This window comes from Falco cherrug, chromosome 1, assembly GCF_023634085.1.
Source record: "Falco cherrug isolate bFalChe1 chromosome 1, bFalChe1.pri, whole genome shotgun sequence".
NCBI lineage: Eukaryota > Metazoa > Chordata > Aves > Falconiformes > Falconidae > Falco > Falco cherrug.
In genome coordinates this window covers 118,659,953-118,685,233 of record NC_073697.1, presented here as the reverse complement: position 1 = coordinate 118,685,233, position 25,281 = coordinate 118,659,953, and the positions used below count along the sequence as shown (strand labels likewise).

Sequence of the window (25,281 nt, the reverse complement as noted above, 5' to 3'; positions counted from 1 at the left end):
ACTTGTTTTCTTACCTGACAATCGCTGTAGGAAGGAGATGCTCTGTGGCCTCTCCTGAGGTCCCATGCTTTTGTAGCTTCGAAGCCCAGGAAACGTGGTGCTGCTGCTTGTACGAGGCCACAGCCTTGTGCTAGGTTAGCAAAAGGGGTCTCGGGGCTTATCAGGCCTGTCTGAACTAGTTCCAGCCTCCCTGGAGCTTTGCTTTTAGGCTGTTGAGATATAACAGCAATTATCTAATGACAAGATGAGCATTACTTGCTTTGTTTTAGCTCTTCTAGGATTGTATGATGTCCCACATCGCTTTGTATACATTTTGTAACTAGTGGCAAGTAATACCAAGTAGTTCCTCTGGGTATAGATACCTGTCTACGCCTCTATAGTAGAAGGCACTGTAGAGGACTACAGGCAGCGGATGACAGCAGGGGCCTGAAGGAACAGGCACAGGGTGATGCCAGAGGCCCCAGGGCTATAAACACCTCATCGACAGAGGCCCCAGGGCTATAAACACCTCATCGGTGGCCAGTCACCAGTCATCAGAGGAATGTAATTTGGGGGGTAGCGTAAAACCAGCCTTAAACAAAGAGAACAAAGAACAAGCCTCTGACATATGTAAATGACACCAAGTACTGTAAATTCAGGTGTGCTGTGGAGTTAGGTGCCAAGGAAGAATGAGCATGTTTGCAAAGGTGTAAAAATTACCCCGGTTTTCTACAGCGGATTGTAGAGTGAGGAGGAAAGACCCAGCCACACCTGTGCCTTGGCTCTGGCAAAGCCTGAGGCTGCCGATGGCCATGGCACCCCGCACCCTCCTCCAGGCTGAAGCCCCAGAGAGGCAGCAAAGGGTGAGCAGAGCCCCCAGGAAAGGGGGTAGCACCAGGGGGTCTGTCAGCATTGATTTTAATTGTACCTAACACCAACGATTAGTGTCATTGTAGCTGGATTCAAACTAGTTTTTTTGGTTCAAGTCTTAAGACATTAATGAAGCGAACCATAGATTCATGGATTTGTAGAAAAGCATGTTTCCTTTGGCATACAACAAGACTTGTGTAAGAAATTGATAGGAATACATGGAGCTTAGTCCCTGACTTGCGTGCAATGAGTTGGTATAAGTTTGAAGGTGGGAGTGCTGTGATTAAAAAAAAAAATAAAATAAAAATAAAAAGGTATTTCTAGGAAGGCCATCTTGTCCTCCTGTTGGTAAGCCAAGATGTGCAGATGACAGCTTCGGTGATCTCAACCCACCCCCCGCCCCGGCCATACAGCTGTATCATTGCCAGTGCTCCAGGGTGAACAAGTGTCTGGGCTTTAAAATAAGCCATCAGCTACGCTGAAGCCTCCTGAGAACCTCAGCGCATCCTGCACAGCCGTAAGTCCTTCCTTGTGGCTTACTTTTAGGTGTTGCAGGTATGGGGGTGACAGCATGTCAAGGGGTGCAGGGGGGTCCATGCATGGGCAGGGATTGGCCCTGATCCCCCCCCGCCTCCCCCAAGTGAGTTTGTGTGAAAGGGGGGTAGAGGCTTTGGGGGAACTGGCCGGGGATGAGAAGAGGGGTCTGGATGGGTGCCAGAGAGGGTCCTGTGCTGATAAGCAGGTACGAGGGCTACACACACTGGTGGGGGGAGCGGCGGGGGCTCTGCGCGGGTGCCAGGGCTGCCGGTGCGCAGGATGAGAGGGCTGGGCTGTGGGCTGCTGGGCTGTGGGCTGCTGTGGGCACCGAGGTGGCACTGGGGAGCAGCGAGGGGTGCTGGTGTGCTGTCAGTGACAGGGTGACGGAAGGCGCTGGTAGCTGTGGTGCTGGGCTCTGGGTTCCCCCCACGCTGAAGGGGTCTGTGATGGGCACATGGAAGCTCCTGCCCCCACCGCCTCCTCACCCCACACCCTAGGGTGGAGGGTATCCCCGCTGAGCCCAGAAGGGCTGAGAAACAGATGTTTCCCCACGAGACTGGGGAGGGAAACGGTGCCTAAAATCCCTTGGGACTTGGGCAGGGTGCCAACCACCGCCTTTGAGAGGGACACTGGCCCCTCTAAGGAGCTGGGGTTTGCAGAACAAAGCAAAACCAGAGCTGACAGAAGAAGAAGCCTTCAGAAACAGGAGACTTTGGCTAGCTTGATTAGAAATCTTCTGGGAGGAACTTGTTGCTGTGAAAGAAATGCTTCTGCTCTTGCAGGACTGTAGCTGTCCCAGGGCACAGAGCTGATCGCGACAGGCACAGCGGGGACGGCTGTGGCTGCCCCAGCTGGTGAAATCAAACAGCAAACTGTGAGCAGACAGGGTGGCAAGACAAGGGTTTTAATAATGAAGGTGTTGCTGGTAACATAGGTAAGGAAATGTGCTTGCTTACAAGTTTGAAGCTGACAGCATCCCTTTAAATAAGGAAATATATTTGCTGAGAGGAAAAAGTTACCTGGAAAGCCCTGTACAATAACGCAGTGTAGTAGCTAACACTACTCTGTTTCAAGTGCTATTAATATTCTCCATGGACCGGCTTCAAAAAATGTCTCACTTAGAAAAAGAAATTCTCTTAAAAAACCCCAACAAAACACAACCTGTGATTGTCTATCCTAGCAGTGCACAGTGACCATTTGTACAATAGAAAAGTGGTGCTTTAAATAGTGACTTGAAAGCTACTGCCACGTGCTTTATACAGCATGCAACAACGCCATGAGCTGGAGACACAGCAGGGGCTGCGGAGCCTCCTCTGCCAGCTCCAGCACCCCTGGGGCAGTGTCCCATGGGAGCCCCGGGGCTCCCGTCGGGCTCCTCCCCGGCTGCTGCATCTCCGTGTGCTGTCCTTCCAGTAACACAAATATTAAATACGCTCAGTCTGTAAATAGTTTAACAATCTTTGTCAGCAACAATATTTACTTTGGCAAAACCAGAATTTCAAAGAAGTAGACGTGTCCGTCAAACAGTCTGCAGCAAGTTCTTTGGTGGAAGCCAAGAAGTGAAGCAGAGGCTCCTTTTCGCCAGAGCCTGAGGAAGTATATTGCACAGAGACTCGTAGGAGAAATGCTGGTGTCTTCAAATGGGAGGCATCACTGCAGGAGAGCATCCATCTCTGCCGGCTTTAGGAGAACTAGCTCCTCCAGGCCCAGTGATTCACAGCTGTTCTCCAGATGGCCTTGCTCTGGGCTGAGTGAACAGTGATGCTGGAGTAAACTCGGGAAGAAGGGGAGGAATGGGAAGAAGGACGGAGAGAGGGATGGATGGCAGAGGAGTGGAGGCAACAAAAGCAGACGCTTGTACAAAACTGCAGCCACGCAAGGACCCACTCAGCCCTGCTCCACATTGCCGAGTGTCCATTTCTGGCTCCCCCTGCTCCCAGATCATGCAAGGAGGTAGAGACCCATCCTGATGTCTGGCTGTGCAGAGGACAGCCCCTCCAAAGCCTGTCTGTGTTTTCCATACCACTTGCTCCTCCCTTGGACCAAAACACATTACACATCTCTTCATCTGTACCATACTAGCTGGGATGTGGCAGGTCCACTGGGATGCCACATGCCTGTGGTACCTGCACCTGCAGCCTGAGCAGCTGCCTCCAGTGTCCAGAGCTCTCTGCTCCAAGGTCACAGGCTTCAGCCTGATGCAGTTCAGACTGCAGCTGGGATGGCTCCTGGGCTTCCAACCCCCAGGCACCATGAGGACATGACAAGGTGGCACCACGAACATGGTGGTCTCCATCTTTCATCCACCTGGAGCAGAGCTGTGCGGGGACTGGGCAACGCAGCTTCAAGGGCAAGGGGAAGGAAGCAAGGTGAGCCTGGCTGTACGGAGAAGTGTGCTTGTTGCCCTGGCTGGGCAGAGCCTCCCTGCTCCCACCCTCCTGGCCTGGGCATGGCCAAGGTGAGCCAGGATTGCCTGAAGGGCTGGATGGGCAGGAGGAGAGCAGAGGAAAGGGCAGCAATGGGCTCTCCTCTCCATGATTTCCCGTTGCTGCCCAGGTGAGGTCTCCTCACCCCACAGTTTCACCATGAGCTGCTCCAGTTCTCGTGAGAGTGACTGCTGAAACCGGGGGTGGGGGGGAAAGATCAAAGAAGCAAAACTCAGTTCTTGTCAATCAAAAAAGTGTTGTTAAAGGCACTGGTGTCCTCTGTGGGGACCTGTAGATGGAGGAAAACCAAAGTACCAGAGCTGTTGTGCTGTTAATTTGCAGTAACTAGAAATTCAAACAAGTTTATACGCTGGGAAAATTACTCCAGTTTCCCCTGGATGGGGCACGTTAGCGCTGCGTCTTCTCCGGCACGACAGAAACACTGTGCTGGCTGCTGCAGGCTCATAGTACGCTGCCTCCACCAGCCTCCCTTTCACCACTGCTGCAGGTGCAGGTCCATGCTGGTGTTTAGGTTGAGATCGGTAACATCTAGGAAATCGATGTTGAAGATGCTGGGAGCTGCAGGAGTGAGCGAGCCAAAGCCAGTGGCAGAGCTGGGGGGGGTGAGGTCCAGCCACTCCATTGTTTCCCACGGAGACTCAGTGAAACTCATTTGTAAACCGGAGCCGTCGGCAGGGGAAGGGGAGAGCTGGGTTTCCATGGGCGAGAGGGGAGTCTGTAAAATCTCCTGGGAGGTGAGCAGTTCATCTGCGGCTTTGCCAGAGAACCCCTCCATCATCCCTTCGAAGTGGGACTCTTCTCCCATCTTCAGCAGGGCGATTTCACTGACCCTCCCCAGGGGGCTGTGGGCGTTCAGCAGGACCTCGAGGTGGGCATCGCTGCTGCCCGGACAGTGCTCAAAGGAGAGCTGGGCTGAGGAGACCTGCTCAAATGGGGTGGATGACTTCGGGAGCGAGGTGCTGGAGTTCCCTGTAGACAGCGTTATCTGAGGTACTTTCTGGAGGCAGGACCGATCTTCCTTGGCATTGGCTGGCATTTCTGTCAACAAATGAGAGGGGTTTGAGGTGCTCTGGCAGTGCCCACCACTGCTGGGCACAGAGGCACCACCACATCCCCCAGCTGGGCTCTTGGGTATGCCTGCAGGGACCCGCTCCCCACTCAACCCCCTTGGCATCGCTCACCCACCCTCCCTGTGGGACGCCTCGCACGTTCTTCCTGTCTGACTTCTGCTCCTCTGGGTTTGGACACAGTCCCTAGGGCACAAGCACTGGCAGCTGTCCCCATGGGGCTGGGCAGGGGTTGTGCATGGGCAAGGGCACAGGCAGCACTTTGCACACGGGAGGGCACCAGCAGTGCTCTACGCAGGAGATGGCACTGGCAGCACTGGGAACGGCGGGGGATACTGGGGGGTCTGCATGGGGAGGGTGCTGGCAGTGCTGTGCACAGGGCTGTTGCCCCGTCATCCCTTCTCTCTGCAGTCTGCATAGGTGACAACCAAGCCCTGACCACCCCACCAGGTCTGCACATGCAGGAGCAGGCTCCAGGAGGGCCAATATGCTTTTGAATTCAGTTTCAGTGGCTGCTGGCACAGGGAGGGCAAATGAAAGCTGCACTCAACTCAGCTTTGCTGGGGTGCACAGAGTGCACTGAGCCCCACGGACTGACGCTGGCTTGGAGGGGAAGCCCTGGAGGGGAACAGGGAAGCAGTGCGTACCTCCGCTCTCAATCAGCACGTCCAGGAGCTCGTCCATCTGCTGACTTCGTGTCATCTGCTGCAGCAAACGACAAAGAGGAGAGTAGAGGGCGTTAGGAGGAGAGTCCCTCCAGCCACAAGCCAGGTAGGTGGCTCTAGACCCCACAGATGGCTTTCTCCCATGCAGGAGAAGTGCTGCACCAACGCGGGGCTGGCAGCGGCATTCAGGTGAGCACTGCAAGGACCCGGGACAAGCATGGTGAATTCGGGGAGCACGGTGCCAGGTTCCCCCCACCCTGCCACTGACCCTCTGCTCAGTGGCCACCACACACTGCCTTTTCCCAAGGCCACCAGGACACACTGACTTTTTGGACCTAGCGCCTTGCACTGGCACGTGCCTCCTTGCACTCCCTGCAGCTCCCTTGAGGCATCATCATCATCCTCCGCTCCCTGACCAGAGACGCCTCCCTACCAGCCAGCATAAGCCCTTTTTTTATCACTGCCAACAGCATCACTGTATTCCTAAAGGCACCATCGTGACCAGCACTGAGGCTGCTGACAGACTCTCATGGGTGAGGGGTTTATGGGTGATGAAGACAGTCTTCCCCGTGGGAACAGCACTCCAGGATAAGGCTAAGGGATGCAGATGGCACCAAGCAGGGCACTTTGCTAATGGGCTAAGTAGAGAAGATGAGGTTTCCTGGTGACTTGGGAATGCTCAAGAGTCTGTCTGTTTCTCACATAGCCCTGAGCACTCCAAAGAAGAGTATACTGAGGTCCTGGGGTATTTGTGTGGGATGTCAGGACCCCAGGGTGGACTGGCACATTTCACCAGCACAGAAGATGCTATCCCATCCAGCATGGTGTCCGAGTGCTTTGTGGCAATCATCCAGCAACTAATTCTTTAAGAAAAGCCCATTCCTTATGGGAAGAGGTCTGTCCTACCCAGAGACCCCATAACGGGTTGTAACTCCTGCGTATGAGTTACATTAACCACAGAAGAATACCCTGCGCAGACCTAGCCCTATAGAAAATAAAAATCATGCAGTTACCTGCTTTACTGCATCCTCATAAGGTGGAGGCTGCTTTACCTCTGAGAGGGCTGGGCTTGACTTACAAAAACTTGGGGATGGAATAGAAAACTTTTGACCTGCCTGCGTAGCCATCTGCATGGGGGAAATACAGGGAGACGGAGTCAATGCACAGGGAGGCACGGCGGGAGGCCCAGCTCTCTTTCACCCCTGTTGAAGCCACTGTGGTGCCAGGGAGACTAATGATTTTCTGAGTCAAATCAGCTCAGGTAAAGTGCCTGGCCTCCTGGCAGGAGAGAGGGCGGTGAATGAGCTCTGTCGGGCTGGCTGTGCGATGTGGGGCCAGGCTGACCCCCGGCTGCTGCCAGAGCACAGGCACGATGCCGCGGAGCATCCTGGTGCTCGGTCCAGCCGTGACCATGCAGAGCCAGCGGAAGAGGGAAAGGGGCGCAGGTGGCTGGCGGCAGCCGGCTGGTGATGAAGCGCTTCCCCGGCTGCCTCCTAGCCCCTCTGCTGGGGAGCCTCGCCGTCATCACCTGTCCAGGAGCATCTCACAGAGCCCAGGCCAGGGAAGACTGCTCAAAAGAGTCGCTGCCCGGTCAGCACGTAGGCTTTCTCTGTGCCTGTGCCAAACACCTGTATATATCAGTGCCAGCTTTTTGCCACTCCCCCTTCTAGGAGGGACCTCATCTGAAGGTCCACTGCCTGCCAGCTGCTGTCCCTGTTGACTTTAGACCTTTGCACGCCTTTCCTCACTGCCTGGCTGCAGCTGCCTCACCCCGTAAGAGCCAGCACCAGGGAACCAGCGTGGCCCTGGCAGGCAGGTTGGATCCGGAAGCGGATCCAGGGCAGCGGTGAGGCCACTCAGCCTGGCTGTACACATCCTGGCCACGTTTCTGCGGACATCGGCTGGGAGGAACCCTCTACTGCTTTTGTGTGTTGGCAGCGTGTGCTCCTCTCCAAGCTTTTGTACCTGTCCAGACGGCTGAGTGAGAAATGGTGGATGGTGAAGAGACAACTCTCTGCTGTGCTGGTTGCCTGATGGGGAGGCACAAGCTCTATCTGACTGCAGACCCCAGTTGCAAGCCCTAGGCTACCTTCTCAAGAAAGGGCTTGCCGTAAGACCAGGATAACTGCCCTCCTTCGACCCAGTGATCAAAATCCCTCACACACTCTTAGGAGCTGCAATGGCTCAGCGAGATGCTGAAAAACCCTGCAACACTGCGACAGGGCTCTCCCGGGGTGTAGGAATGGAGCCAGTGCTCTCCCAGGGGCTGGGGGGGTTTGTGCTGGTGCTTTCCTGCTGTGGACAGAGCCGTGCCAGGGCTCCATGGGGCAGGGGGAGCTGTGCCAGGGCTTCCCCACAGTGCAGAGAGCCGTGCCAGCGCTCCACGGGCAGGAGGAGCTGTGCCAGGGCCTCCCCCTGAGGGGAGAGGCAGCTGGGTTAGGGCTCTGTTATGTGCCAGTGCTCCCCAGGGGCAGGGGGAGCTGTGCCAGGACACCCCCAGGGGCAGGGGGAGCTGTGCCAGTGCTTAACCAGGGGCAGGGGGAGCTGTGCCAGTGCTCCATGGGGAAGAGGATGCTCTGCCAAGACTCTTCCAGGACACAGGGAGCTTTGCCAGTGCTCACCCAGGGGCAGAGAGAGCTGCGCTGGGGTCCCCTGGGGAAGAGGGGAGCTGTGCCGGGGCTCCGTGTGGCATGGGAGCTGCCCCCCCAGAGCAACTGGGTGCAGTGGTGGCAGGGTTCCCCAGGACATGCCCTCCAAAGGACCCTGCGGTGCCATCAGCTTCCAACCCACTGGCCATCAAGGACACTCCCTGCCTTTCCAGGCAGCCCCACATGCTGCCACGGCCCCCGGGTACCCACCCTGGGCACCAGCAGTTCTGGTCTGATAGGAAAGGCCTCAGACTGGGATGTTTGACTGACTGCCCACAGACATCAGTGCGTTCACCACCGCGATGCTGTCTGGGGTGCTCTCCACTTACCGATCCCGTGCGAAGGCAACTGTTGGTCTGCGGGGACCCGCTGCGCCCTTCTGCCTGCGAGCTGGGGGACACCGAGAGGAGATAGTGGCTGTTGGGGGACGGCGGCAGGCTGATGTGCTGGGGGCTCTTTGCAGCCCCAAGTGGAGAGTGCTGGGGGGAGCACTGCGGGCTCAGGAATGTCGAGGAGGTGATGGTGCTTTGCCCTGCAGGCTCCAAGCAGTGGCTATTTACAATGTGAGGCAGCTGCGGCACCCCACAGTTACTTAACTTATCCGAGCTGCTGGCCTGGCCTTTCAAGGCAGTTTGTTTGGATGCAAATGGACAGCTGGCCACTGCATTTTCTTGCTTGATGGGGACACCAAAGAAATGCTGAGCAGGCCCCTGCTTCTCCTCAAGGCCATTGCTTCTCTTTCGCTTCTGAAGCTGCATCCGTAGCTCTTCCACCTGTCTTTGCTCTTGCTGCAGCTTCCATGTCAGTTCATTGATGACCTTCTGCTTCTCCACCAGCATCTTGTCTTTCTCTGTGTCAATCCCTTCCAGCTCCAGCTGGATGCTCCCTCCATTCATGCTGCTCATGAGGCTTTCTTCAGCACTGCCATGAACCGGAGATGGCTGGAGACCAAACTGTGGAGAAGACATGGGCCCGTCGTTGAATGTGTCAGGCAAAGAGCCACTCACAGAGAGGTCGGAGGAGGCTGGAGAGATGGGTGGGGTGGAGCTGGTGCTGCCAAAGTGATAGAAGCCATTTGATAACATGCTGGTGGAGGACTGCGACTGGTAACTCGACAGGGTGCTTGTTGGAGTGACTGGGAAGGTGACAGTGGTAATCTCACTGAAGTTTGGCACCGTGTTGCTGCCACACTCCTGGAAGGGCCGCAGCCGTTCCATCAGTGCTGTTTTGGTACCTGACACAGGCAAGCCTCGTATTCGGAGCTGCTGCCTCAGTTCTGACACCTAGAAGGAAAGTGACCAACAATCAGTCCCAGTGGCAGATGAGCCCTTTAGAAAACCAAAGTTTCTAAACTTTGTCTCAGATCACAGGCTCCCAGCTTCCTGCTTTAAGGCTCCGACCTCCCAGGTACTCACTGTCTCAGCTGCAGCCACCAGAGTCCCCATGCACGGCCCTGAGCACCGCACATCCTGCAGGATCTTCACCCTTCCCAGCAGGAACACCTTCCTTCTTCCTCCAGGAACTGAGGCTGCTCTCCACGAAGCAGCAGTGGTCCCTGGGCCATAGAGGTAACCCAGGATTCCCTTCCTAGCAGTAGGTTTCTACACGAGCAGAGGATTTTCACACAGACCAGGAACTAGCTGCTGGCATCCTCTAGCTCAGAGAATGCGAGCGCATACCTTGGAGACACACACTTCGTGTTCAGGCATCTGCACATGGTTCAGGCATCTGAGCTGGGGCATTGCTATGGCCAAACTCATGTTATTTCTACCTGATCTTATTTCTTCCTCTAATAATGAGTATTGCCCCCAGGTCTCTGCTCCTAAAAGAACTTGACCTTCCCCATGGCTGAGGATCCATTAGCAAAGTATGAATGAACTGTTAATGCAAGCGATTCTCCCTTATGCCCTGCCTGTCTTGCCTACACGAGACTTAGGTACTGTTCAAGGCAGTGCTCGCAGCCGCAGGCTCTGGGAGATACCTGCCTGTGCAGAGCTGAGCTGGGCTGGCTGCGATGGCCACTGAGAAGCTGAGTCACTCAGTGCAGCCCATGCTGACCTCAATGCTTCTGGCTGGTCTGCTAGCAGCATCCGTGATGTCCACCAGAAAACCACAGAAGGTATGGAGCCATGAGCTGCAGGAGCAGCAGCACAGAGCATCCTTTAGTTCTTGACCTGATGCCTTGCCTGCAGCCATGTCACATTATACCTAAGGTTTGCTGGTGCATGCTCTGGAGCAATGCACCCACAACAGCACCTGCAGAGCCGCAAAGCCATGTTTTCAGCTGCCACTGCTGCGCCCACCTCCCGACCCAGTGTGATGTACTCCTGGGTTTGCTCACAGCGCGGTGGCTCTGGGTTGCTGATCCGTAACACGCGGTCGCTCCCAGGTAGCTCAGGCTGCGGCACCACACCGCACGCTTCAGGGGTAGCAAAGCACCTTCAGGCTATAAGGTTCTGCTCCTGTGGTGACAAAGTTTGCACTCACTTTCAGATCATCCAGGTTAGACGGCAGAGGGCCTGGCTTGATAGATGAGACACAAGTCTGGCCTGAAAAGGTGGTTTTCACAGGAGAAAGAGGGGTGTTGTTGACAGAAGTTGATGAAGAATTTGAACTTTTGACCATTTGCTCATTTGATTGCCTGAAATAACAAAGGAAATTTGGGGTAACTTCTCTGTCCCCCTGGGGTCTCTGCGCCCAGCATACCATCTCTTTGCTCCCTTGGGGCTGCTATCTCCTGTGTGAAGGACTCCAGCCCCAAGGAAAGCCAGGCTGGGCTAGAAGGAGATTGCTGGTGATCCACCAGCAGGCGCCAGGTGCCCCAGCCAGTGTGCAAAGCCAGAACGGCTTTGCAGGAGGAGTGCTGCTCCCAAGCTTTTACATTTTATTTGCACGCGTCTGTCCCCCTTGCACTGGCACACACGGGTACGGCAGGGGAAAGTTCGGAGAGAGAGACAGGACTAAACACTGCTATTGGCACATTGCCACTCACTTTAGCTGGCCCTGGTGCATCCCTGGGTAGCTGAAATGTTGCTGCTGCTGCTGCTGTTGCTGCTGCTGCTGGCTGAGGATCTGGAGCTGCAGAAAGAGCTGCTGCTGCTGGAGGAGCCTGGCATATGCAGAGTCCATGGGTGGAGGGGACTTCTCTGCCTTCTGGTCTGGAGGGATATACTGGTGATACTTCAGCTTCTTCACCTTAGGCTTGGTGTCCTTGGGCTTTTTGTGACGGTTCTTGCTGTCACTGGATGATTTGGACTGTTGGTCCAAGAAGGAAAGGAATTAGCTGGGAGAAGAGCTCCTGCCACCCCCGTGAGAGCTCAGAGGCCTGGGACAGGGCAAGGGCAGCTCCTGCCAGCACCTTGACACTCCAGCTCCAAGAGTTGCTGAGCCTGCATGTGGGGGGCTCCCTCAGGGCCACATCCCAGCTCAGCTGTGCTGGAGAACACAGAAGATGGACAATGGCCCTCTTTGCCTCGAAGGTATTTCAGTGTTGCCTTGTATCTCCTTCTTGCTGCTAGCCCCAGGGGACGTTGCCAGTGCAGAACCTGAGCACTTGCCTCTAGCTATACCTTGTACTGTTACGAAATTAATCGAATTACAGTTTTTGACAAGGTTTGTCTTCCTGAATTGTTCCAAGCCTTTAAGGCTAAACCCCCGCACCTCCCACACACGGAGCGCAGCACACGGGTGCTTCAGGCTTGGATGCGGCCAGGTGCTCTGGGCTTGATCCCCCTCCTGGGCAGCCTGGTGGCACCAGCATTACCTTCACGGCAGAGGGCACTGGGAGGGTTGGGCTCTCCTGCCCCGCCGCCTGCTTGGGGCTGTCACACTGTCTGCCCTGTGCCGAGGCTGGCTCCGGTGCGTGGCTGTCGGCGCTGTGGGCGTGATCCTGCAAGGGAGAGGCGAGCCATGCCACAGGACAGGGGACGTGGGGCAGGTGCCAGGGGCTGGCCAGCCTGGATGGCCTCTGCCTGCAAGGGGCACCTGGTACCCCATTCCCCTGCCCCACGTTGTCCCCAGTTCATCCCAGATGCTGCAGTCCATCCCAGTCCCCCCAGGTCTATCCCAGCCCACTACCCCCACTCCCCCAGTCCTCTGTCACCCCCATCCATCCCAGTCCACCCCCATCTCCAAGCCTTCTCCGTTCCAACTCAGCCCTGTTTCCTCACTCGCCCCCGTATGCCATTGCTCAGTGTCCTCCAGCCCAGCCCAGTCCCCCCAGCCTACCGCCGGCCAGCCCCAGTCCCTCTGTTCCAGTCCACCCCACCCCAGCCCACATCAGTTCCTCCCAGTCTCCCAATCCATCCCAGTCCCTCCGGTCTGCCTCAGTCCCCCCCAGTCCACCCCATTGCCCCCAGTCACTCCAGCTGCCTCTGGTGCTGTCACCGGTCAGCAGGGACATGGTGGCCCGTGCAGCCCTGTGTCCCTCCACAGGGGGCCGTGGGACCCCCATGGCCATGAGGCATGTCCCTGGGTCTGGGTCTCCTGCCCCGTCCCCCAGGGAGGCAGGGGGCATTGGGCCCTACCTGGGGTACCCCAGCTGGGGTGGCAGGGGCTGGTTCCAGGGCCTTGGTGCCTGTCACCGGCTCGGTGGAGCCGAGGGAGTCCTCGCTCCTGGCCTGCTCCGGGGACAGCCCGTCGTTGCTGCTGTCCTCCTCGAAGGCAAAGGCATCAGCCGGCTTGGGGAAGCTGACCTGGGTGCCTGCCAGGGAAGAAGGGGCAGCGATCAGCGCCTTGCACTGAGCAGGGAGACGACTGTGGCAGTGGGAAGGATGGGGTGGGTGAGCCTCATGGGGTGCCACCATGCCTGTGCCCACCTCCTCCAGACCTGGACATGGTGCCCTGGGAGCTCCGCTGCCCACCCCGTCCACAGCCAGGCACGGGGCAGCACCCGGCTGTGCCCCATGGCCGCGGCTGGTGGGAGAGGGGCAGCATCTGCTCCCGGCCAGTGCCAGGGCCGCGCTGCTCAGCAGAGGGGGCGAGGGGGAGCCCGGCCCCCGGGGCAGGAGGTTTCTCGCAGGCAGGTGGGGCTGGAATAGGGAGACAGGCGTTGGAGCCACCCCCTCCATCAGCAGAGCGCCCCGACCACAAGCGGTTCTCAGTGGCAGAACTGAGGTTGAAAGGAACCCGAAGGGTGACCTGGCCACACGGTGTGAGAGCCAGCACCGGTGGACCTGGCTGCAGCCAAATGGCCCCGTCCCTGCCCAGGGCTTCCCCCGCACGACACGATTCCTGCCATTGCTTCCCTGACATGGCTTCTCCCCCCTGCAGAGCTCCTGGCACGATGGGCAAAAGCTCTTGACTCCCAGCTTTTGCTGATAAAGTGCTGAAAAAAAGCCCAAAAGGTCTCATGTGAGCCTCGGGAGGGCTGCAGGTGGGGGGCAGAGGAAGGAGCAGCGTGGCTGTGCTCATAATCTCCTCGTGCTCATGTCTGGCGTTTGTCAGGCAGCCTGGCACACCGATAGCGAGGTGACAAAGGGGGAAGTGGGAAGGGCCCGGGGACAAGCTTCCACCTGTCCCTGCCGCCGGTCTGGCAATGTGCACCTTCTCACCAACACGCACCCTCCGGCTCTGCCCCTGCCCCTATCAGGGAGATAGGCGTTATCTCCGCCTGCTCCGCGGGCACTGCCGGGGGACGAGGCAGGCGCCCTGGCTCCCTGCCCCGCACTGCTGCCCAGCCACCGTGGGGCTGGGGATACAAGAGCGACTGCGTCCTGTGGAGAGCCTCTCCTCCCTGCTGGCCAGGGCATGGGGCTCCTCTCACGGCCCTGGAGCAAGGCCTGTCCCCTCTCCGTCACAGCAGCACCCAACCCGGGTCTTCCCTTTGGAACTGCAACCAACGCTGCAGGGTCCTCCACCTGGGCCGGTGGGAGCTGCTCCCCGTGACTGCAGCCAAGCGGGGCATCCTCCCTCGGGAAAAACGACACCAAGCAAGGGGGACTTGCGGATCTGCAAGACTGCTGGGTTGTCACTTAGCCAAAGCCGGGAGCCCAAGGGACCTTCAGGACACAGGGGCAGCCTGGAGCATGACAGGAATGTGCTGCATCCTGCTCCCTGATACCGGGGGCCCACGCGGGTGGGAACGCTGCCCTTATCTGTCCTGCTCTCGCCCAGCCCGGGGCTGGCCATGTTGTTTCATGATCCTGTGTCTCTGCTGTAATCTCAGGGAGAATGGTGTTTGCTCGGGGCTGTTTCTAATGCACTGGGTATTGTCCTCTCAAGCGAATTGGACAAAGTGATGACAAGGACCTGGTAAAAAAAGGTTCTTATATCACTGCTGAGCTATGCAGAGCACTGGCAGCCTCCTGTCACTGGGACGTTAGGGCTTTCTGTTGGGGTCTGGCACTTTCTGCTCACCCTGCCGGAGGTGATTAGAGGAACACGTCAGCTGAACTTTCCACTGTATAAACAGTTGAGATTCCAAGGTTAAAGTAAAATGATTTTAAACCCTGTCATCCTTCTGGTATTGCGAAAACAAAAGGCTTAACATTCAGAAGTGCCAGTGCTCATCTCTGCTCTGTGTTCAACCCTTTGCCCCAAACCCTGAGCACCACAAGATGCCTCTGACTCCAAAAACCCACTTGAGGATCCTTCAGCTTGCGGCTTTCTACTGCAGAAACCTGAGGGCTGGGATTGTGTTCCTGGTGCAGTTGCACCACCTCCTTCTCATGGCACCCAACAGTACCAAATAGCTCTGACCCTAATGTGCTGCGTGTTTCACCCTAAATGGGATAAAACTGGCTTACAGGACACATTTTTTTCGCCAGCAATGTGATAGAAGGTCATTGCGAAAGGGAGAAATTTAAAGCTGAGCAAATCATTTTAAGCCAGACTTTGTATTTTTAACAATTTTGTCCTGTAAATCTCCGTTTACCACAAGGTCCTGACAAGGCAGCTGGAGAGAAAGTCTGTGCAAACTTCAGGCACACTGGCTTAGCCTCCCAACCTCAGCTCCAGTGGATAAAGTCATGCTCAAACTGCCTCAAATGTTTATAAGGGGGGGGGGGGGGGGGGGGGGAGAGATTTTCCCCCCACTGTCCTGTACTTCGATAAGTGGCTGGGGAAATTTTCCTTGAACTCTTCTTAAAAATTCCTCTTGAGGCAGAGTCCTGGAACATTTCACCTTCACAGACGAGAGCTGCGAAATGCTGGCACGGAGCAGCTGCGGGGCCGGGCTGGAGAAGCCGCCGTACGTACACGGTGTGCGCCTCACAGCAGCAAAACCAAGAGCAGGAACGATTGCGGGGCAGGGCAGAATGTATCCGAGCCTGGAGTATTTAATGTCATTTTATCCTGGTTTCTGAGATGCAATGGAAGTCACAGCGCTTCCTGTTCCAATTCCCGCTTTTGGCATTACTCCTGTCGTTCAAAGGCTCCTCCTGTCCCAGAGCCCTGCCACTGTCCCCAGCTTGCTCTGAGCCCCAGAACTGACACTTAACATGGGATTGTGCCAATGGACAGAATCCCATGAACTGAGGAAGCAGAAGCCACAGAACAAGCAGTTCCCAGGGGGCAGAGCATCTCTCTAGAGCCCTGAGGGCCAATTTGGACATGCAGGGATGGCCCCCAGGCTTCAGAAATACGGGCTGCTGTCCTGGCACTGCAGGACGCTGCTGGCGTTCCTGCTCTTTCTCTGCTTTTGGACCTCCTTGTCCTGGCACCAAGCCCTCGAAAAATCTAAGTCACCTTTTTCCTTTTTTGCTTTGTGTCAGCTGCCACACCAGCCTCCCTACGGCAGCAAGGGGGACATAACTGTGGAGGACCCTGCCTCCCTCCTCCAGCCGGGGGCAGGTGATAGAGGAAAACTAAGCTTAGGCATCAGCCAGGCACTGAGTAGGTAGGAGTGTACCCTGCTTTGGGGCGCAGGCTGCTCGCCATACTCCCCAGCAGTCTAGCACCCCAGGGATGCTTCCCCATCCCAGCAATGCATCCCACTAGCATCGGTGGAAAAAAAGAGACCCGCAGCCTCCCTGAACTGGAACCACTTCCCCTTCACCCACTGGGATGTAAAAGCTTGGTGGGGCACAAGTGGGAGAGTCCAGGCTGGCCTCACAACCTGACGTGCACCCAGGTCCTCTCCCACGCAAGGGAGGGAGGAATGTCCTGTCTCCAGCAGTAACGTTTACACATTTAAACCCTTGGGGAGGGAAGGGGTTTAAGAAAGGAGTTCTGAGGACACATGGCTGAGCAGTTGTGATTGTTGCTTTAAGAAGGGGGGAGCTCTCTTTTCATAGGTCTGGATAAGACAGCACAGACTGTGCTGGACTGGGTTACTCACTGTGAAAATAATAAAATTTAAGCAATAAATGTAGCTCTTAAGTCCAGGCAGGCCACTTCCCACAGTCGCGGCAGTACATCCTCAACATTGCCAGCCCCTGCCCTGCGCCATGCACACCACACAACACGTACGTTCACTTCCACTACCTTTTATGGCCTCTTTCACAGCTGAGTCGACAGGAATAATATTCTTCTCCACCAGCTCCAAAGGACCCGGCCTGAGAGCAATCTTTTCATTGAGATCATCTGCCAGTCGGGCTCTTTTCAGCTTCATTTGAGTAGACTGAATGGACCCCTCTGCAGCTGAGTCTAAAAGGCCAAAAGGAAGGCATCAGTTCAGGACCTGGGGCATCTCTAAGCACAGTGCACAGCAGGAATATGCTTCCCCTTCAGCACAGTCTTTCTGGGCTGCAGCCAGCACCTAAGCATGGCTCAGTGCACAGCAGGAGCTGCTCTGGGGCTGGGAGGGAGGATGCTGGATTGGATAGGGCTGGTGGGGTTTGGGAAACGGGTCCTCCTCTGAGCCTTAGATCCAGCTTCTCCATTCCCAAGCAAGAGCCTCTGCCTACCAGCCTAGGCTTGCAAACTCAGCCTGCAGCTGCAGCATCCTCCCCAAAGCCCAGGAATGATCTGCAAAGGAAACTTCATCAAAAAGTTGTGACTAACATAAGGGCCAAAGCGGACTCCAGCTCCTGCCTACCAGGAGCCCATTGGCCCTTGTGACTAGTGCAGATGGATCCCTGCTTCTGGGGAACAGCTGGAGAAAATAAACATGAACAGCATTTGACAACTGGAGTAAATAGATTACACTGGCAAAAAAAATGCTGAGTCTTTGGGAGTGGGCATTTGGGGGCAGCATGACTACAGTGCTCCAGGTGCTCAGGGGAAAAACAAGCTGGAGGGGAGCACAAAAAAATGCAGCTAGATCTGGAAGCCACAGCCCTACCAAGCCAGCTGAGAAGTCCCCAGTTATCAAGTGTGACAGAAGAGCAGCCAGTTAAACACAACAATTTCCCAAACCTCTGGTGGCGCAGGGGTAAGTAGTGAGGGAGTGGGATCCTAAGCCAGACCTTGTCTATACCCTCAGGGGTCTGAAGTAAGAAGGGCTGCACCTAGCTTGTGCTCTCTTCAAAGACCGGATTCCCTTCTAGAAGAGATGCTGTGGGCAGCACAAGCTGCAGGGCTGGGTACCAGGAAAAATTCTCTGCAGGAGGTCAGCAGGGCTGATCTAGGCTCACTTCTGGCCTCAAACTTATAGAGAGCAGCGAACACACGTGAGCTCCTTGAGGTGGATGGTACCAGAATGTATGCCTGTGAGGCATTTAGATGATGTGAAGTGTCTTAGCTGGCCAGTTTCCATCACCTCTAGGTGGTCCTGTTATGAACCAAATGGACATGTAAGTCCCTGATATTCCAGGGCACACCTCCATGAAATGCAGGGCACGACATACAGAGGTGTGAGCAGAGAGAGGTTCCAGCTGAGATGTGTGTGTGGGACAGCACAGCCAGCTTGCTCCATACACAGCCAGGCAGCCTCTGCTTCTCCTCCAGCTGTGCCTGGCCAACCTGGTCCCTGCGCAGTGACTGCAGCTGCCTCCACATCTGGTTTACAGCCCCCAGGCCCCAGCTCCAGTCCGTATTGCTTCTATTACTTAAACTAAGGGAAAGACACTTCCCACCTGTTAAGCAAGCAATGGTGCTAGCTCATCTTAGGGATGGAGACCCAAGGGCAAAGCAAGGCAGCGGCATTGACCCAGCACGGGCCCTGGCTCAGCCCTCCTGTGTGCCAGAGGAAAAAGAAATATGGACTTCATCCATGTCGAGAGCAGCATTTGCAGTTGCCAGAGAGTGATCTGCTTCTTCCAGGTGACTGACAGGACCGGAGGAGAGAGGCTGCACATCCTCCTCCCTAAGGAGCTTGTTATCTCTGAAGATAAGGAGGGACCCTGCAGTGTGCTGCAGTCTGTGATGGGATGCAGCAGAGCCATGCCAGCTCTCTGGCTGGGAGGGGACGCCACGATGGGACAGGGAAGAGCTGCTGTGGCTCACGGACTGATAGCAGGGCTCACTCTTCATATGGCTCTGCTTGGGTCATCAACTGCATCGCCATGAATTGTCACACAGCATATCCAGAATTATGGCAAAACAAAAGATGCCCAGCTTTGGGAGGGTATTGTCACCACCTGCTACAGGGATTTCAGTGCCCTGGACAAAAAATACCCCAAGTGTGCTTTTCTTGAGGATTAGACATTAGCAAGTCTATCTAACAGAGTCCTCTCACAGCTGTCCTCGACCCCACTGTCCTCTAGAGCATCTTAAACTGGTCCCTGCCAGAGATGGGAGAAAGATTAGATGGCCTTGGGTCTGCTTCTGTCAGGGAATAAACGTGTGTCCTGCCTCCTGAAGACCAGGTTTGGACTGAACTCCATACAACATGTGTCCCATTTGAATCTGCCTCTCACGAGCAGCTGGGACAAAGTCTATCATGATGAGAGTCCTGAAGGGAACCTGAGTGGGGCAGGACAGACATGAAGCAGGAGGCACAAGGAGCACATGGGAGAAGCTCAGGCAGTCTTACCTTGTAAAATGTGCATACTGACCAGGTCTGATCGCTCAGGCCTGCTTCTGATCTTGTGCTTGAGATAATCTTCAGTCTGCAGAACACAAATGCAGAGAGTTACCTGGCTAGAGCAGAAATAAGGTACAGAGAGTGGCTGCCCCTGTGCCATCCCATGTTTCTTTTGGATTTATTACAAACTGGGTTGAGTGAGCTCCTAAATGGCTTTTTTTTTTTTTTTTTCCTTACTCAGGCACTGGCTTGTTCTTGGGCAGGTGTTCTTCAGAAAAGGAACAATGTGCATGGAGCTGCTGACTGCTCACTAGATCCCCTCCTAAGCTGTGTCCTTCCCAATTTCCCGTGGGCTTCTGATGCCTGAAGTATTACGACAGCTCAAGGGAAGGATGAGACCTATTCACTGGGAGCGGTGGATCTGTTCCCAGCTCAGCAAACCGTGTCACCTGAGAGCTGCACCAGAGCAGCTCCAGTGTGGACGGTTAGCAATGGCTCCCGTGGGAAGCCTGGCACTCTGGGGTGAGCTGTAAGGCTGAGCAAGCCGTGAAGATGCCCAGAGTCTTTACCCAGGTCAGCCACGAGGCTATGCCTTCCCGCAGTCCTGCAATTCCTGTGTGTTGTGATTCCTCACCCTGCCTATCATGTGGGGTTGGGAAAACCCACTTTGCAGATCACTTCAGCTGAGCTTGTGATGAACATGGTCCTGGAGCCTTGTGCCAACTTCCTCATCGCTTTAGGAACAGAAAGGCACAAAGAGGTACACTAACGCTGTCCATTAGGGCCAAGAAGTCAGTGTTGAGGGCAGCTGACCTCAAGAATACAGATATAAGGTTATCCCTGGTGAAAAAAAGCTAGAGCACAACTTGGACAAGTTATTAGCTGTTTGCTAAGTTGAGATGCAAAAATAAATAGCACAAAAAATGTACATGGTTCAAAGAGGTTGAAATCTTCAGGATAAACATAAAAGAATAGTACAAGCAGCTGGAGCAAAACTGAAACCCCACAGTACAAAATGTACAGAATCATGAGAAAAAGATTTTATAAGGACTTCTGTAGCTAGGACAAGGCAGTGGAAAGTGCGGTCTGTGTTCCATAAACAGGAGAAATAATTGTGCACGCTGCCGAGATGGCTACAGGATTTAATGCCTTTTTAAACCATCCTCACTAAAAAGATAAACGGCTATTTATCAATCAGATGACTCAGCCAAGAACCTTCAGCAAGAAAAGAGAAGAACCTCCAGTTATCAGGTTGGAGAACAGGTTGGAGAACACTCAGATGAGTTAAATGTTCCCGAACAGTTTGAGATACACAAGGCCAGAGTAATAGCAACTGTCTGTGGGTCTCCAGGAAACCAGGCAAGGGAGAGCATAATTTCTTGCTTTAAAAGAGCTGGAGAGAAGAAACCAGGAAACTATAAAACAGCAAGACATTGGACCAAGTAATCAAACAATCTATATAAATGGATTTTGAAGATAGCAAGGAGGTGAGTAACAGCCGGGATGGATTCATCAAGAACAAGCCACATCACACCAACCTAATTCTCTTCTATGGAGAGATGACAGATTTCTGTTACAGGAATAAACATGAATGTCATGTAGCATGAATTTAAGCATGTTTTGACATTATCTCACATGGCTTTCTCATATTCAAGCCAGAGAAATTTGGTCTGGATAAGACTAACATAAAAAAGGAGCATAGCTGTGGGTCACCAGGGGAATTAGCAATGGCTCGCAGTCTAAGCAGAAGAATATATCAAATCATGTTACACAGCAATTTTTCCTACTAGCCAATGTATTCATTAATGCCTTTGATGACAGAAGACATACTTCTTAACTCTGAATCATTCGAGGCTAACAGATCACAACGCAACACGATTTGGAGGAACTGAAGTATCAAACGTATCTGAAATACATTTGATGTAATTTCAAGAAGGACATTTGGAAAGGGCTGCGTTCAGGTCACAGCTAGCCACAGCTAAGCCAGCTGATTAAGCACTGGGGTGGATGAAGGCTTAATTCACCAGAGATGCTTCTGTAGTGGTCACTGGACAGTGGCCTTACGCAGAAATCATTTTCTCCATAAACAGAGAAAAAAATATAAAAGGCTCTGGAGAATCTAGTGATCAGCAGCTGAACCACATGCCGAGACCAGCAGGCAGGTTGCGAGGAGGCACAACGAAGGATGTTGGATAGGTCCTGGGAATAGCAGGGGCCTGTTCTGTGCCCTGCATCTGAAAGGGTCCATGGGAAGGGTCTGGGTGACAGCTACAGAAGTCGTTATTGAGCCAGAGATGGGAGAGGTTGAAGGAAGGGGAGGTTGGTCAGGCCAGGGGTGAGATAGCTATGGGGAAACAGGCTGCAAAATACTTTAAAAAAGTGTTATAAGAAAAGATAGACAGTTTTGCATGTACATGCATATAGGAGAAAAAGCAATGGGCTGAAACTTCAACAGAGCAGCTTGGGCTGGGGCTTGGGGGACACCTGCTAACAGCACAGGACAGAGGGCACAGGAGCTGGGGTGGGATGTCCCTCGGTGCTCACACATCTGTCAGGAATGACCCAGACAGTGCTGTTCTGCTCTGAGGCAGAGGCACGACAGCTGTCCCCCCCCCAGTCCCTCCCTGCCACGCTTGCTGGGGTGCTGGGAGTGTGTGCCGAAGCCCTGCCGAGCCAGACTGCCGAAGAGAGTCAGCCTGCCCTCCGTCCTCCAACCCAGCAATCTGTTACAGGACACTGACTTCAAAGTCTGCTGCACTGGCCTGATGCCAGCCTCTAACATAGCCACTGACACGTTTAAACAAATAATAGACATTTTGTTTACTGAAGTCTTTACAATTCCTTACCCTCCCCCTCCCTATTTTTTTTCCCTAGTTTATTTTCACCAGCACGATCCCTCGCTTGGGCCACGCGTAGGTTTGCCTGGTTCCCGTGCCAGGTCAGAGCAAGCTGGTGTCTGCACCCATACGCTACTAAATTCTCCCGATGGATATCCAACTAATCCTCAGATCAGGTCCTGACTTGCTGTCCTACAGCTGTGGCACTGTTTGTATTGAACCCAGCGTTCACACTGTGTTAGCCTGACTTTCTGCAGTGAATTCAATTCCTTTTGACCTTTGCTGTTTATAAGCTGTATTTGTGTCACTGGGGTGCAAATGGTGGAGAAAGACTTCAGATGTGGGTTTTTTAGTGTCAGCTGAAGCAGAAGAGCTTTCAAAACATATGAAAATGTTTATTGTTATCTGCTTTCTGTTTGCAGAAGATTGGTTTGGAGGAATATCAGCTAAACAACAAATGCCATTGAGTAATTATCTGGAAACAGCCGCTGCTCCTTCCCTGTGACAGCTCTAAGCAGGGCATCCTTGCAAAGGAGTGTATGTTTGTTATGGGCTGTGCTCATTAGTGTCTTTGTTAGTGTGCTCCAAAAAAGCATGCAGTTTGGGAGAGACTAGACCATCCTTCCCTTTTCCCCAGGCAACCAGCCAGTGAAAGCTTTTGAAGAGAAAGACAAAGAGACAGAAATGTATACTTAGACTGTAAAATATATGACACTTCAAGGATACTTTGGATTGCTTGAAATTTCATAAGCATACTAATTTTTCAGAGTCATATTGTATTCCTTATGCTAGCCGTTTATTACCGCAGCAGATTTGGGGCAAGTGATTTGGAGTGTGTTTAAGTTCAGAAGAGCTCTTCTCCATATTTCACAATCATTCTTCCTTGCAAAAGTCCTTTTCCGTGTGGCTGCAAGCACGTTTTTGCAGATTAACGGAACAAACTCTTGTGTTTAAGCAAAACCTGCATGACTGCTGACTGTTCCCTTTTCAGTGGACATCACTGCAGATTGGCCAAGGCTGGGTGGTGGGCGCTCGGAAAGCAGCGTGATTTCCCAAAATGATCGCATCGCAGTGTTTCGATGTGTTCTGGAAATGGCCACTTATCTTATCTATGCCTTCAGCAATATTTAGGGAAGCCGGAGCGCAGTTAGATAATGGGGCTGGTGGGAGCCTGGCCCACTTAGCTGCCTGGATGCTGTGTGCCCTAATGGCCAAGCTGCACTGCTGAGCTAAAAGCCAGGCTCCTCTCCGATGACAAGCGTGAGCTCCCTAGGGACTCGGGTGACAAAGGACATCTGCATTCCTCCTGCACACTTGCTAAGTAGTTAGGCTCCTGCAGTCCTCTTTGCTGCTGGCCCTGCTTTAACCCCGCTGCCTTGAGCAGCAGAGAGCCACCAGCACAGCAAGGAGCAGGCTGTGGACCTGGCCGGAGAGGGGAACAGCACCACGCTCTGCCCGCAGCCGCTGCTGAGAGACAGGGGCTGCTGTAAAAGCCCACAGCTCAGGGCACGGATGGCCCCTCTGCCCTTTTAAAGCTTCCCTGCTTGAAGAAGGCTGCCCCAGAACCCTGTCTTGGCCCCACCACATCTGGAAGCAGGGGACATGCCCTGACCCTCATCCTTGGCCACAGAGCCTGAACGGAGGGTGCCCGAGGAGGGGACAGTGGTGGCAGGTGCTTTCAAACCCCGCAACTCATGCACAGCGAGCCCACGTGCTCCCTCATCGGAACGGCTGCAGGAGTTACCTTGGCTCGCTCCAGACTTTTTCGCTGTTCATGGAATGCGGATGGGCTTTTCAGTGCTGCAACAGGAAAGAGAGAGGAGCGGTCAGCACAGGAGCGGAAGCAAGCAGCCACCAGGATATTCAGCAACAGCATTTTAATGAGTGCTATAAAAATAGCGACACAAACTAGCTGTTCTCTTTATTGCGCTGACTAAAAATAACTCAGGAAAGCTCTGGGAAATCCCGTGCTCTCAGCCAGCCTGTGGCAAGAGAGCAGGGGGGACGCGGAGCACGGGGAGCGCCAGAGGCACACAGTCAGGGAGTGGGTGCAGGCTTTGAAACGTAGTGCTCCGTGGGACACGGCAGAGAGTGGATGTGGCTTTTCCCTGAGTGCTTCCTGCAGGTCGTGGAGAGCACCACAGCCCCAGAAGACAGATCTGGGAAGAGCAACAACCTGAGAGGGGATCTCACCTGCAAGGCAAACCTGAACCTGACTGAGGGCTGAGGCCAGCAGGAAAACTGAAAAGACCTGCCTTGCCCCCTGGGGCCATGTGAGCACTGCCTCCAGCGAGGGTACTTCAAGGCCCCCCAGCTGTGGCTCTCTGTCCCTCTTCCATCACTGACTACCCCTCTGTCTCTCACTGGACATTTGTCCCATCCCCTGCCCAGAAGCATGTGTGACATGTGGCAGGCAGCTGCCTGGCCAGGTACCAGACAGCAGACCATGCCCCCAACATCTCCTGACACCAAGGAGGAATAACCCAGAGGGGCTCCTGAAAAAAGGCCAGTGAACCCTGGCTCTTGGACCAGTGATCACCAGTCCATGGAGCAGTCTGCACTGGAGTCATGGAGAACCTTGCGCATTTCCTTGTTTGGTTCAGCAGAAATAGGAGCAGAATTTGTGTGGTGAAGGGGTTAATATTTCTCAGATCCTGCCAAAAAAAATTTCTGTCTGTGTAAGCAGGCAAAATTAACTGTTACCATCAGGACAGGGAAGGGGAAGATGTCCTGACCCACAAAACCAGTCTGCTACAGCTCCTTGTTTGGCACCAAGAATTCCCTTTCCACCTTCTGAATGGGACCCAACAGGGGCAGAAAGTATCTTCACGCAGGACATGTTACTCTCCATCGGTCTAGAGGAGGATAAAGAGAAGACTGGGGGCAGATAGGAACTGTCTGGGGGGCCTCTGAATTGGCTGTCAGCAGGCAACACGCAGGGCAACCCCCATAACCTCTGGTAAATCACGATAAAACACAGAAGGCACATTCCTGCTCCTAACATTTGGAAAGCAGACATACAGACAAGCTAGCGTTACTGTGCCATGCTCCGGTGAGCAGCCGTGAGGGCTTGTGACAGCTGGTTTAATCAGAAGCAAAATAAAATGGTGCACACGAGAAAATGAAGTTAGCAAGAGAGATGACTTTTACAGCCCTGCTCACTGTGAAGTCCTGCCACTGGGAGCGTGCTATGGGCACTGACCAAACACCATGCTATTCAAGAGGAAAATGTTGCAGAATTTAGTCATTTACCAAGATTTTTGCAGGAATTATGTGGATGCTGCAGCTTGTATTAGTCTGCAAAACAAATAAAGACATCGCTAGCACCGGTTCTTCAGACAATTTGTCAGGGGATGACATGTCAGCTTGAAATGGCTGAGGCTCT

The 25,281-nt window shown here is 54.1% G+C and overlaps 1 protein-coding gene across 3 annotated transcripts in view; it reads right to left on the bottom strand.

Annotated features, from left to right (window-relative positions):
- Positions 1–2,274: 2,274 nt before the first annotated feature.
- MYOCD (myocardin) overlaps positions 2,275–25,281 on the bottom strand; it is a 102,776-nt gene continuing 79,769 nt past the window's right edge. For 2 of the 3 annotated variants that reach the window (XM_027813342.2, XM_055700800.1), the window contains exons 3-12: positions 23,641–23,696; positions 19,069–19,144; positions 16,638–16,799; positions 12,740–12,915; positions 11,977–12,102; positions 11,206–11,468; positions 10,701–10,854; positions 8,543–9,496; positions 5,548–5,605; positions 2,275–4,871 (exon numbers count right to left, since the gene is read on the bottom strand). In XM_027813342.2, the coding sequence (XP_027669143.2) occupies positions 4,306–4,871; positions 5,548–5,605; positions 8,543–9,496; positions 10,701–10,854; positions 11,206–11,468; positions 11,977–12,102; positions 12,740–12,915; positions 16,638–16,799; positions 19,069–19,144; positions 23,641–23,696 (2,591 nt within the window). In that variant the 3' untranslated portion in view covers positions 2,275–4,305. The remainder of the gene's footprint in view (positions 4,872–5,547; positions 5,606–8,542; positions 9,497–10,700; positions 10,855–11,205; positions 11,469–11,976; positions 12,103–12,739; positions 12,916–16,637; positions 16,800–19,068; positions 19,145–23,640; positions 23,697–25,281) is intronic. The other variant, XM_055700801.1, reaches the window with a different exon arrangement.